The 12,520-nt window shown below is 42.2% G+C and overlaps 1 protein-coding gene across 7 annotated transcripts in view; it reads left to right on the top strand.

Moving 5' to 3' along the window:
* The first annotated feature begins 10,365 nt into the window (after nucleotides 1–10,365).
* The window catches only part of HACE1 (HECT domain and ankyrin repeat containing E3 ubiquitin protein ligase 1), a 127,315-nt gene continuing 125,160 nt past the window's right edge, over nucleotides 10,366–12,520 (top strand). For 4 of the 7 annotated variants that reach the window (XM_038001073.2, XM_073022377.1, XM_038001072.2 and 1 more), the window contains exon 1: nucleotides 10,367–10,700. Coding sequence is in view for 5 of the 7 variants with exons in the window: in XM_038001072.2 (XP_037857000.1) it covers nucleotides 10,625–10,700 (76 nt within the window). In the remaining 2 variants the exon portion in view is untranslated. Of the gene's footprint in view, nucleotides 10,701–12,520 lie in introns of all 7 variants that reach the window. The other 3 variants (XM_008007480.3, XM_008007482.3, XM_008007477.3) reach the window with 1 other exon arrangement.

Here is a 12,520-nt window from a genome sequence, read left to right as displayed (position 1 = left end):
TAATGCCTCACTTTGGGAAACATAGGGCTACTTTTAATATTAGCATAAAACATGAAACTTTTGCAATAGGTATATGAAAATTTGAAAGATCAAACTTATTTAGGCATAGCCAAAAGCTTCTACTTTATGCAATCACAATTTATGACTTTTGATTCATGGAAATCCTAAAATGTACATTTCTCCTAAGAACTAATACACTTTAAATCCTAACATAAGATGCATGTAGGCTTGCAATAATCTCCTCCTGAGAAAGTTCTGGTGGCTTGCAATTTATAGCCATGAGGACCAGCTGCCGTTAGTTATCATGTACTTCTTCCCATTGTTTTTGTTTGTTTGTTTGTCTGTTTTTTGAGATGGAGTCTCGCTCCATTGCCCAGGCTGGAGTGCAGTGGCATGGTCTCAGCTCACTGCAAGCTCCGCCTCCCTGGTTCACGCCATTCTCCTGCCTCAGCCTCTAGAGCAGCTGGGACTACAGGCGCCTGCCACCATGCCTGGCTTTTAATTTTTTTAGCAGAGATGGAGTTTCACTGTGTTATCCAGGATGGTCTCGATTTCCTGATGTCGTGATCCTCCCGCCTCTGCCTCCCAAAGTGCTGGGATTACAGGCGTGAGCCACCACGCCCGGCTCCCATTGTTGATATACAGGGAAGAAGATTGATATCTATCATGCTCTAAATACATAGAGTTAGATATGAATTTTTAATTTCTTTGTCCTCAGTATTTGTAGCATGTTTTCTCAGGACTCGAGAAAACAGAACATTTTAGTGCAGTGAGATTTCTCCAGTATGAAATCTCTCCTACATATTAAGCAATATGTGAATTCTGCAAGGGTGAACATCTTCCATTCTATCCCTGTATATTATTTCATCATGGTCTCAGAGAAGAAACTTTTGCATTGATAAAATTTGCACTTATTAACTTTGCGTGTCATGAGAGGTTATTCAGATGTCTTTCTGTTCAGAGACTATATTTACTGAGTACTGTAGCATGAACATCTTCCATTTACTAGGTTGTTTTTGAGTGACAGGAATCCTTTTTATGCAAATTCTTTATGAGATACGTGTTTTCTGAATATTTTCTCCCCTAGAGAATTTACCTATTAATTTTCATAATAGTATATTTTGCTAAGAAGAAGTTTTTAAGATGAATATAAAGTTTTTGCTTTTATGCTTTTTTACTTTCTGTGTCCTGTAAGAAGTCTTTGACTTCTCCCAGATCATGAAAATAGCATCCTATGCTTTATTCTAGAAGCTTTATAGTTAGGTCTTATGTTCCAATTTATGATCCTTTTTGAATTAATTTGTGTGTGATGTGATGTAGGAATTGAGGTGTTTTCTTCTCCCAAATGAATATACGACTACTCCAGAATCATTTTCTCTCGGTAGGTCTTCCAGTACAATGTTGTATAGAAGTAATGAAAACCGATATTGTTGCCTTATTCCTGGTTTTAGAAGGAAAGCAATAGATATTTTACCATAAATACAATGCACAGAGAGACAGGGGATTGAGAGAGAGATTGAGAGAGAGAGAGAGAGAGAGAGAGAGAGAGAGAGAGAGGGGGAGATTGAGGTTCTGGTCCTCAGAAGAGTAAGAAAGCTTTTTTTCCAGAAGGTTCTCAGCAACTTCTCCCCATTTCTCATTGATCTGAATTCTGAACTATAGTGGCCTGGGATGAGATTACACCTTAGCCACGTGCCCCTACAGTCAGGGTTAGAGTCAGCATATGGGCAGTGCAGAAGTGTAGACACCTGAATGAAACTAGAACTTATAAACATATGTAAAGAGGGTTAGGGAAGAGGAGAGTTATTTTATAGAATAAAAGAGGCTTTGCAATCATAACAACAAAATGTGATATGTGAGTGTTATTTGGATTCTGATTCAAATAAACCAGTTGTTAAAAATGTCTAAGACAATTGGGAAAATTTGAACATTCTCTGGATATCTGACAATATCATTATGTCTTTTTAAGTATTTTATGTGTAATGATAGTATTATAGTTATTTTTTGGACTCATCTTACAGAGATACATAAGAAATGGTAATAAATGAAATGCTATGATGTTTGGGAATTACATTAAAGTAACCCAGTGTGAGAGTATTGGGATATGGGCAAAATAAGATTGGTTGGGTGATGAATATATCAGATTTCATTTTTGCTATTTTGTTTACTTTTTTTTTTTTTTGAGACGGAGTCTTGCTCTGTCGCCCAGGCTGGAGTGCAGTGGCACGTTCTCGGCTAACTGCAAGCTCCGCCTTCCGGGTTCACGCCATTCTCCTGCCTCAGCCTCCAGAGTAGCTGGGACTACAGGTGCCCACCATCACGTCCAGCTAATTTTTTGTATTTTTAGTAGAGACAGGGTTTCACCATGTTAGCCAGGATGGTCTCGATCTCCTGACCTCGTGATTCGCCCACCTCGGCCTCCCAAAGTGCTGGAATTACAGGTGTGAGCCACCGTGCCAGGCCTTGTTTACTTTTACTTAGAAAATTCCTTAATAAAATTTAAAAGCCCCTACTTAAAAAAATGAAAAATAGGGATTGTCACCAAAAATAGGGAGACGATGTTTTGGAGGCAACCGCAATTCCCACTCTATTAATCCTTTTATATCACTGTTTCTGATTATTTAAAATTATTTTATTTATTTTTACATATTCGAATAAGCAATGAATTTACAGAGGTAAAAGATACACAGGAAGAAGTCTCCCTCTCATGCTGGGCCCTTGTTACTTCGTTTTCCGTCCCCATAGCTGCCCTCTCCATTTCCCTTGTAATCAGAGCTATCCTTTTATCATATACACCATTTTTAGTTGCTGCAAAATATTGCATATATAAACATACCACAACTTATTGAGCAATTTTCTTATTGTTAAACTTTTATGTTGTTCTTATTTAGAGAGCTTTCTGTATTTTAGGCCTTACACTCTCAATAATTTCTCCTTCTCGGAAATATTCAATTGATTAAAATATCCTTGGCTGGGCGAGGTGACTCACACCTATAATCCTAGCACTTTGGGAGTCCAAGGTGGGCAGATCACCTGAGGTCAGGAGTTGGAGATGACTCTGGCCAACATGGTGAAACCTCGTCTCTACTAAACATACCAAAATTAGCTGGGCGTAGTGGCACACGCTTGTACTCCCAGCTGCTCAGGAGGCTGCAGCAGGAGAATGGCGTGAACCTGGGAGGCACAGCTTGCAGTGAGCCGAGATTGCGCCACTGCACTCCAGCCTGGGCGACAGGGCGAGACTCCGTCTCAAAAAAAAAAAAAAAATCCTCAATTACTTGGTAACTTGAAAAAAAAAAAAAAAAATCCTCAATTACTTGGTAACTTGAAAAAAAAAACCCCAAAACTTTCAACCCCAGTCCCACTCCAGCTACCTTTCTATTGCTCTTTGTACTCCACAGCCTGGTCCAACATATCAATATTTTAGCAGGACAGACTGCCTGAACCATTGAGTCGTTCAGGAAGCAAACTCCCTTTGGGAGGTCAACCTGCAGGGATTAGTCTTGAACAAGTTGATGCTTCTTTTCTACTTTATATTTTCTCTTTAGTTTCCAAACACTATCTGTAGAGTTATAGCTCCAAATGTATATTGTAAGCCCAGAATAGCCATGTATGTCAAGTCATCTACTTGATATCTCCACTTCAGTACCTCAAAGGCACCTCAAACTTTCCATGACACAATCTCCTTTTCCAAACCTCGTTCTATTCAGTGTTCTCTTTTCCCAGGAATGGTGCTGTCCTACATACAATTGCAAAAGCCATTTTCTGTTTCCCATTTCCTATATGCAATCCATCATTAGGTGTTATTGATTTTATTACAAAAACATTTCTCAATGTTATTACGAAAACATTTCTCTCTACTGACATAACCACTATGCTATCCAAAAGACAATCATCTTTTGGACTAAATAGTAAGTAGCCCACAAACTATTTTTTCCTTATCTATTCAACTGTCAATCTAATTCATTCTTCATCCTTCAGGTGGAGTAAATGTTTTCCTTCCCAACAAAAATCAGATCATATTATTCCCACTTGCTTAAGATCCTTTAATACCTTTCCACTGTTATTATGCTAAAGGCCCTACCACGGCCAGCAAAGCCCCGCATGGACTGCTTCCTCTCTCACCATTTCATAGTGTACTCCCTTTTACTCCTTGACTTTCAATGACATAACCAAATTACAACTTTCTTTACATTTCTTGAACATTTCATGCACTATAGGATCTTTGCAAATTCCCTTCTCTCCATTGACCTTTTTTTTTTTTTTTTTTTTGAGACAGAGTCTCGCTCTGTCACCCAGGCTGTAGTGCAGTGGCGCAATCTTGGCTCACTCCAACCTCTGCCTCCCAGGTTCAAGCGATTCTCCTGCCCCAGCCTCCTGAGTAGCTGGAGTTATAGGCACGTGCAACCATGCCCGGCGAATTTTTGTATTTTTAGTAGAGACAGGATTTCACTATGTTAGCTAGGCTGGTCTTGAACTGTTGATCTGAAGTGATCCACCTGCCTCAGGCTCCCAACGTGCTGGGATTATAGGCATGAGCCACTGCCCCTGGCCTCTTTTTTTTTTTTTTTTTAAAGACAGGGTCTCACTCTGTCACCCATGCTGGAGTGCAGTGGCACAAACATGGCTCACTGCAATCTCATTCTCTTAGGCTTGAGTGATCCTCCTGCCTCAGCCTCTGGAGTAGCTGGGACTACAGGGGCATGCTACTATGCCTGGCTAATTTTTAAATTTTTTTGTGGAGACAGGGTCTCGCTATGTTGCTCAGGCTGGTATTAAACTCCCGGACTCAAGCAATCCTCTTGCCTCAGCCTCCCAAAGTACTGGAGTTACAGACGTGAGCTACTGTGCCCTACCAAGAATATTCTTTATCACCCTATCTCCTTTGCCTGGATACCTTCTATTCATCTTTTGATTCTTAGGTGAAGTGTCTGTTTTTTTGAAATCCTTTCTAGATGTTCTTAGTCTTTCACAGCATGGTTTTTCCAGCCTTCCAGAACACTTCTCTCTATTTATAATTATATATCCATGAGCATAATTATATGAAAAACATTATTTAAAAAATATCTCTATTCCCCTCCTACAGACAGTATGTTTTTTTGTGTACTAGGAATTTAATAATAGTTCTGTATAAATAAATACTATATTTATCTATACATCTTTGTTTTTATTTCAGGTTGTTTCTTTGGACTATATGCCCAGAGGTGAAATGAATGAATCAAAAGGTACACAACAATTTTTTTTTTTTTTTTGAGACAGAGTGTCTGGGTCTGTCGCCCAGACTGGAGTGCAGTGGCACGATCTCAGCTTACTGCAACCTCTACCTCCCGGGTTCAAGCAATTATCCTGCCCCAGGCTCCTGAGTAGCTGGGATTACAGGCATGTGCCGGCTAATTTTTGGTAGAGATGGGGTTTCACCATGTTGGTCAGGCCGGTCTCCAACTCCTGACCTCGTGATCCACCCGCCTTGGCCTCCCAAAGTGTTGGGATTACAGGCATGAGCCACCGTAATCAGCCTGCACACATTTCTAATGGCTTTTAGTACATAGACAGTTAGATGTGTTGATAGTCAATGACATGTTCTCCCCTAAAGAACCCATTAATGAATCAAAGATAATCTGGGAAAGTTTTAGGTTATAATTTCAGTGAGTTTTTTTTTTCGCCTTCTTTTGTTTCAGCATTTTGATCTGTGACTTGAATCTCTATATAGAGAAGGAGCTTGTCAAGTCTGCACATGATACACAGCACAGAAGATACCAGACAAGTGATCAATAGATGCAGGACCCAACAGTATCTTTTCAGGTTATACTAGTGACCTCAGGCCAGGTGTGGTGGCTCACGCCTGTAATCCCAGCACTTTGGGAGGCTGAGGTGGGTGGATCACCAGAGGCCGGGAGTTTGAGACCAGCCTGGCCAACACCGTGAAACCCCGTCTCTACTAAAAATACAAAAAATAGCCGGGCATGGTGGTGCTCACCTGTAGTCCCAGCTACTTGGAGGCTGAGACACAAGAATTGCTTGAACCGGGGAGGTGGAGGTCGCAGCGGGGGTTGCAGTGAGTGGAGATCACACCACTGTGCTCCAGCCTGGGCAACAGAGCAAGACCCAATCTCAAAACAACAACAACAGCAACAACAACAACAACAACAACAACACCACCACCACCTAATTAAGATGAAATCCAGCAGGACAAACGTAGGATCCTTCACTTTGATTAAGAAATTCTGTAGCATGAGTACTGGACAAGAGTGTAGTTTAGTGAGACCCGTGGATGCCTCTCATTGCTAACTCCAAAGTCCCTTCTACTGGCTTATGTGTCCCCTGCATTTCCTGCCTCTACTTCCAGACCTACAGTCTGCTTTGTTTTTCTTTGATAGCTTCGTTTGTCCACTCCATTTCTTGGGATTTTCATCCTACCCTACCCTGGCTTTGGCCATAGTCTTCCTAGTTGCCACCTCATTGACACTACTCTGAAGAAGGGCACTTGGATGCATTGTATTTTTGTAACTGTAAAATATGTGCTTTAAAAGGATGTGTATTCCCCCTTCATTAGTAGTGAAATGAATGTTCACCCATGCCCTTTAATGAGACTTGTAGTTGAAGTTTTTGAATCTTCTGTATCTTTATCTTTTCCTGCTAGCTTTATTCATTTCAGAGCAAAGGGTGTGAAAAATCTAGCACCATGGTGTGGAACTTATGCTTGTAATTCTGTCAAGTGTAGCTTTTTTTTAGTCTGTGTTTTTAGGTGTAGGTTCAGGACTAGTATAAACTTTCTGGTGAATCTCTTTGACTCTAATAATGTTTTTAGCTTTAAAATTTATTTTGCTGATATTAATATTTTCATGACAGTTAACTTTCTGCATCAACTTGAAGGGTGTTTTTGGAAGAGATGTACATTTAAATCGGTAAACTTTGGTTAAAGAAGATTGCTCTCCATAATATGGGTGGGCTTCATCCAATCAGCTGAAGGCCTGAATAGAAGAAACAGCAAGAGGGAATTTTTTAGCAGACTGTCTCCAGACTTCATCTGCCTTACTAGCTGCCCTGGCCTTTGACTAGAACTGCATCATCAGGTCTCTTGGGTATTGAGCCCGCTGGTCCAAACTGTAGATTTTGGATTTGCTAACTTTCATAATCATGTGAGTCAATTTCTGATAATAGATCTCTCTCTCTCTCTCTCTCTATATATATATATGTATATACACACACATTCTACTGGTTCTGTTTCTCTAGAGAACCCTGATATATTGTTATATCACATTTATTTGGCTAATATTTTCTATGGTATCCTTTTTTCCATTTCCTTTTGGAAATGGTGGTCCCTTAGAAACAGCAAATAGCTGTTTTGTTTGATCTTTTCAGATGTAAGAAATAAATCAGATCAAGTACAAATTGTGATCCAGGAGATTTCGAATCAGTGGTGAGAAGCTTGCCTTACTGCAGTTCCAGTACAGCTTATAAAGCATAAAGATGAAGTACTTGACCATTTTTCATGATTGACTGTTATACATTAATTTTTTTGGGGCAACTATTTAAGCTGATTTGTCTATAGCTGATTGGCTTAGTTTCACTGACTCATGCTCACAAGGATGTAAACCTTGTGTTTTGTGTTTATTATTACAGATGGTATTTTGGGGAAATGAGGATGATGAGTTTTGGTTTGTGGTTATACACAGTTGGACTTGGGTATATCTAAACTGTGGCCTCCATTTTTATTTTTCTTTAATACACTATCTAAGACCTCTGTGTTTTAGAGTAAACATTGAGCTTACTCTGTTTATATTTTCTGTGACCATGGGTATATTTAGATTTATTTCTACTGTTACTTCATGTTTTGTTTTTATGACTATTTTTCTTTGCTTCCCACCCATTTCCTGCCTTTTGTTGAACAGATTGTTTTTCTCTTCTCCTTCCCTTAAAGCTTGGGAATCTTCAATAAAACCAATTTCCAGGAAGAAAAAAATACCAGATATACAAAAAAGAAAGTTAAAACTGTCTGGACCACTGAATAACCTGTATTATCATTAGTGAAAAACTCTACGCTTTTGTTAATGGAACTTATGATACAAAGTGTCCTTTTGAAATCTCTGCTTGATGTTTTTGGTGTTGGTGACAAGCGACAAAATCTTCTACTCTTTAGCTAATAATCATCTATAAGAAGTTGTTTAGCTGTTTTGATGTTCTCCTGGGCAGCTTTCTTCTTGATGTGATAAGTTGCCCTGTCTAACACAGTAACCACAAGGCACATACAGCTATTTAACTTAATTAATTTCATTAATTGTACTTTAATACAAATTTAAAATTCAGTTGCACCAGCCACATTTCAAGCACCCTGTAACCCCATTTGATTAGTGGATGCTATTTTGGACATTGTAGATTACAGAGTATTTCTATCATTGTAGAAAGTTATATTGGACAGGAGGTGATAAGCTGATAGTAGTGCTGCAGCTTTATACATTTTGAAGCAGAGCTATTTGGGAGACTGCATCATATTACAGAATTTGGAACTGACAATTTACATCAGCATTCTGTGATGTTCTTCCATTATCTTCTGCTCCTGTGGTGAAGAGTGACCAGCATGAGGTGCAATGCCCACCATGGAGGCTGCTGGGGGCTCCTGCCCCTGCCCACAAACTCCAGGCTTGGTCCTCACAGGACAGTGGGGGTTTATATAGAGCAACAGCCTAGACAGCAATGGTGATAACAGCAGCTGGGGGGCTGACTTCTGTACAGCAGTGGGAATCCTGACTTTCTGAATAGTATAAGAGGCCAAGCAAGACTGGAACATTTTTAGTTGAAGCCAGGTTGCAAACGGTTGAGCCTGGGCTAGACTGGTATTTCTTTCTTCCTTTCCTTTTTTTTTTGAAACAGGGTCTTGCTCTGTCAGCCAGGCTGGAGTACAATGGCAGGATCTCAGCTCACTGCAGCCTCCACCTCTCGGGTTCAAGCGATTCTCCTGCCTAAGCCTCCCGAGTAGCTGGGATTACAGAGGTGCCCCACCACACCTGGCTAATTTTTGTGTATATATATTTTTTAGTAGAGACGAGGTTTCACCATGAAGACCAGGCGGCTGGTCTCAAATTCCTGACCTCAAGTGTTCCGCCTGCCTTGGCCTCACAAAGTGCTGCGATTATAGGCATGAGCCACCGTGCCCAGCCTCTGGTATTCTTTTGAAACTTTACCTCTACCACCTTGTTGCCAGACTGATTTAGGTGTCATCTGATTAGGTAAAGACTACAGAGGTCTTTCCCGAGCCTGTGGCACCACTGGCACAAATAGTCACTAGCTGGAACTGATTTAGGACGGCACTGGCAGGGAAAACACAAGCCAACCACCACCTGCCCCTTCATATCCTGAATGGGCAGGTGAGACTCTCTTTCTCTTGGCCAGCCAACATACATCATCAACGTACATGTGCCCATTCATTACAGGAGCAGCTTTGCCTCTTGGAGGAAAGAGGAGCTGAAAAAGACAAGCCTTTTGCTTCTCCCTCACTCCGGCATCATCTTGGCACTGGTAATATATCCAAGATATTCATAGTCAGTGACGTTAGCCAGGCTCATATTTACCGCTTTGATTCGGTTAATTTTTTTTCAAGTTCCAACTTCTGTTGTTTCAATTATCAAGTGTTCAACTTCTGTGCAGAGCTTACAAATATGATTTTTCGCCACTGAGTTCATTTCTTACACAATGTAGGTATCCAAGTTTTTTGTAACGTACAAAGTCACATCCTTTGGATTTCCCACTAGGCTCTGTCATCACATTGACATTTTAGCATTGTACCAAATAAATGAAAAAATTTTTTCAGGTCGTCATCATCCACATCTTCCCCAGAGCTTTAACTTTGTGCCAGGTGCCTTGTTAAGTACAGGGATCAACACAGTTCAAAATTAAATGTCCCTGCCCTCGTAAAGTCGCCAGGCAGGAAAAACAACTAATTAAGCTATTGTCAAGTTATTTACAATGACGACAAAAGCATATTGTGCTTTTGGATTTGTTTGATTTTATTACTCTTTAAATTTGACATACGAAAATACCATACTTAAACAGTTCATGTACCTGGAACAAAGGCACTAATACAGTACTAGAGAGGTGGTGACGGATTTAAGAACAATTATGCCAATTTCCAATCTGTTTTACAGTAAAGTTACAGAATTGGAGGAAGCTGCTCCTGTACAACTTTGGAGGGTAGGAGGAGCAGGGCGTGACAATGCCTTTCGAGGGACTTAGGAATACGCCCAGTCGCTGCGTGGCATCCCGCACACTCAGCCGCGCGCCCGCGTGGGCGTGGTCGGGGCGCCCCCAGCGTGACTCCGCCCAGGGCGCTCGGTTCCGCGAGCTGGAAACTACAGTTCCCAGAAGGCCGCGCGAGCCCGGGAGGAACGCGGCGGCGGTGGCAGCAGGAAAGGCGCGAGCGGAGGCGGAGGCGGGTGTCCACTGGGTAGTCGGCCCGGCAGCAGCCGGGCCCCCGGACGCAGGACGTGGCCCCAGGTAGCCCTTGCAGCTCAGTGCTGTAGCCAGGGCAAGCCCGCGCCTCCGCCTGCTGGACTGGCCCGGGCGAGATGTAGGGCGCTGGGCGCGGAGGCCGCCGGTGCGGCGGGGGAACGCGGAGGGCGCGCCGAGGATGGAGAGAGCGATGGAGCAACTCAACCGCCTTACGCGCTCTCTGCGCCGCGCGCGCACCGTGGAGTTGCCCGAGGGTGAGCGGGGTCGTGGGGCCGGGCTGTCCGCAGGGCGGGGGCGGCCGGGAGGGGGCAGGACCTCTGGACGTGTCAAGGTCGGGTGGAAAAACTAACCGAAAGCTGAGAAAACGCCCACTTTTACTTTCCAGAGCTGAGAGGCGGCCCCGGGCCCTGGACTCCCCTGGCCCGCCGCTCCCACCCCGGCAGGTGGGAGTTTGCGGGAGGAAACTGGGTTGGTGGGGGTTCCGCTGCCGGGAGGAGCGAGACAAAGGTCTCTCAACGTCTGTCGATTAGGGGTCTTGGCAAAGAGGCAGGAATACCAGCCAAAGGCCCGAGACCCAGAGTCAGAAAACATCATAATTGCGGGTCATTTCACTGTCGCCGGGGATAGAGATGATCCAAAGATAGTGTTTAAGCTGCATCAGGGGGGCCAGGCGGGCTTTTATTTTTGTTATTTTTTAAAATGTGGGGCACAGCCTTGTTTTGATAACAGTAAGACAAAGGGTTGTCAGCCATCAAACAGGTACTCTTAAAAGTACTGTGTATGTAAACACAATACATTTTTCTTTAATATGCATGCCTGACCTCGTTTATTCATCAGACTAGTATTGAGTGGGCTAGCTGGGAACTAGGACGCATCTGCAAATAGGGATAAGGCATGGTCCCTGAAGTTCAGGACTTTCAGTTCAACGTTCCAGGGTTCCTTCAGAACAGGTAAAACTCTACTAATAACGAGAGAAAATAAACGGTTTTGTTTACAGCGTCAGGAATTCAGATGTTTTAATGGTGATGGGAGATAGCAGTGCTGCTTCTAAGAAGCTTTTGGCTCTTTATGCCCAAGTGAGAGAAGGGTTGGGAGGAGGTTATAGTTGGTGAATAGCTTTTTTCTTAATTGTAGTAGTTTATCTTATTTTTTCAAAACTCTCTTTGAATTGCTGCTGGGTGATTTGTAGGATAGGGAAGGGGACCTTGGTAACGGTCATGAAAGAAATGTGGGATTGGGTACTTCGGCGATAAGTTTCTTTCTTTTATAGAGATGAGGTCTCACTATGTTCCCCAGGCTGGTCTTGAACTCCTGGGCTCAAGCGATCCGCACCCTGCTCCGCCCCCCCACAAAGTGTTGGGATTACAGATGTGAGCCACCGCGCCTGGCCTGGGGATAATCTTCTTGAGAAAATAGTCTCTAGCTTCTATTTAGAATTCAGATTTTGATAACTAGATTCAAGCTTCAATTTTTTCTTTATTTCCTTTCCAAATTCCACATTTGAATCCATTTCTTCAGTGCTACTCTTACTTATTTTTCGTAGTCAAATTATTGGTATAGGTTGATGAAGACTACATGTATAATTTATATTGTATAGTTTGAATCTCGATATTTTTTACATAAATGTGATTTAGAAGACTTTGATAATGTTACTTGGTTTTAAAAGTAACGTAGTTTCATTGTAGAAAATTTGGAAAATAAAAATAGAAAAAGAAATGTCGTTCCACCACTCAATTATAAGCAGTGTTACCATTGTTATTTCTTTCTCTTTCTCTCCCTAACAAGTTAACATCATATTGCATATAGCCTATTATTTTGTGTTTAGAAAACATCCCAAATGTTTTTTTTTTTTTTTTTGAGACAGAGTCTCGTTCTGTTGCCCAGGCTGGAGTGCAGTGACCCAATCTCGACTCACTGCAACAAGCTCCGCCTTCTGGGTTCACGCTATTCTTCCGCCTCAGCCTTCCGAGTAGCTGGGACCACAGGCGCCCATCACCACGCCCCGCTAATTTTTTGTATTTTTAGTAGAGGCGGGGGTTTCACCGTGTTGGCTAGGATAGTCTCGATCTCCTGA

This window comes from Chlorocebus sabaeus, chromosome 13, assembly GCF_047675955.1.
Source record: "Chlorocebus sabaeus isolate Y175 chromosome 13, mChlSab1.0.hap1, whole genome shotgun sequence".
Lineage (NCBI taxonomy): Eukaryota > Metazoa > Chordata > Mammalia > Primates > Cercopithecidae > Chlorocebus > Chlorocebus sabaeus.
This window is presented reverse-complemented; position numbering and strand designations above follow the sequence as displayed.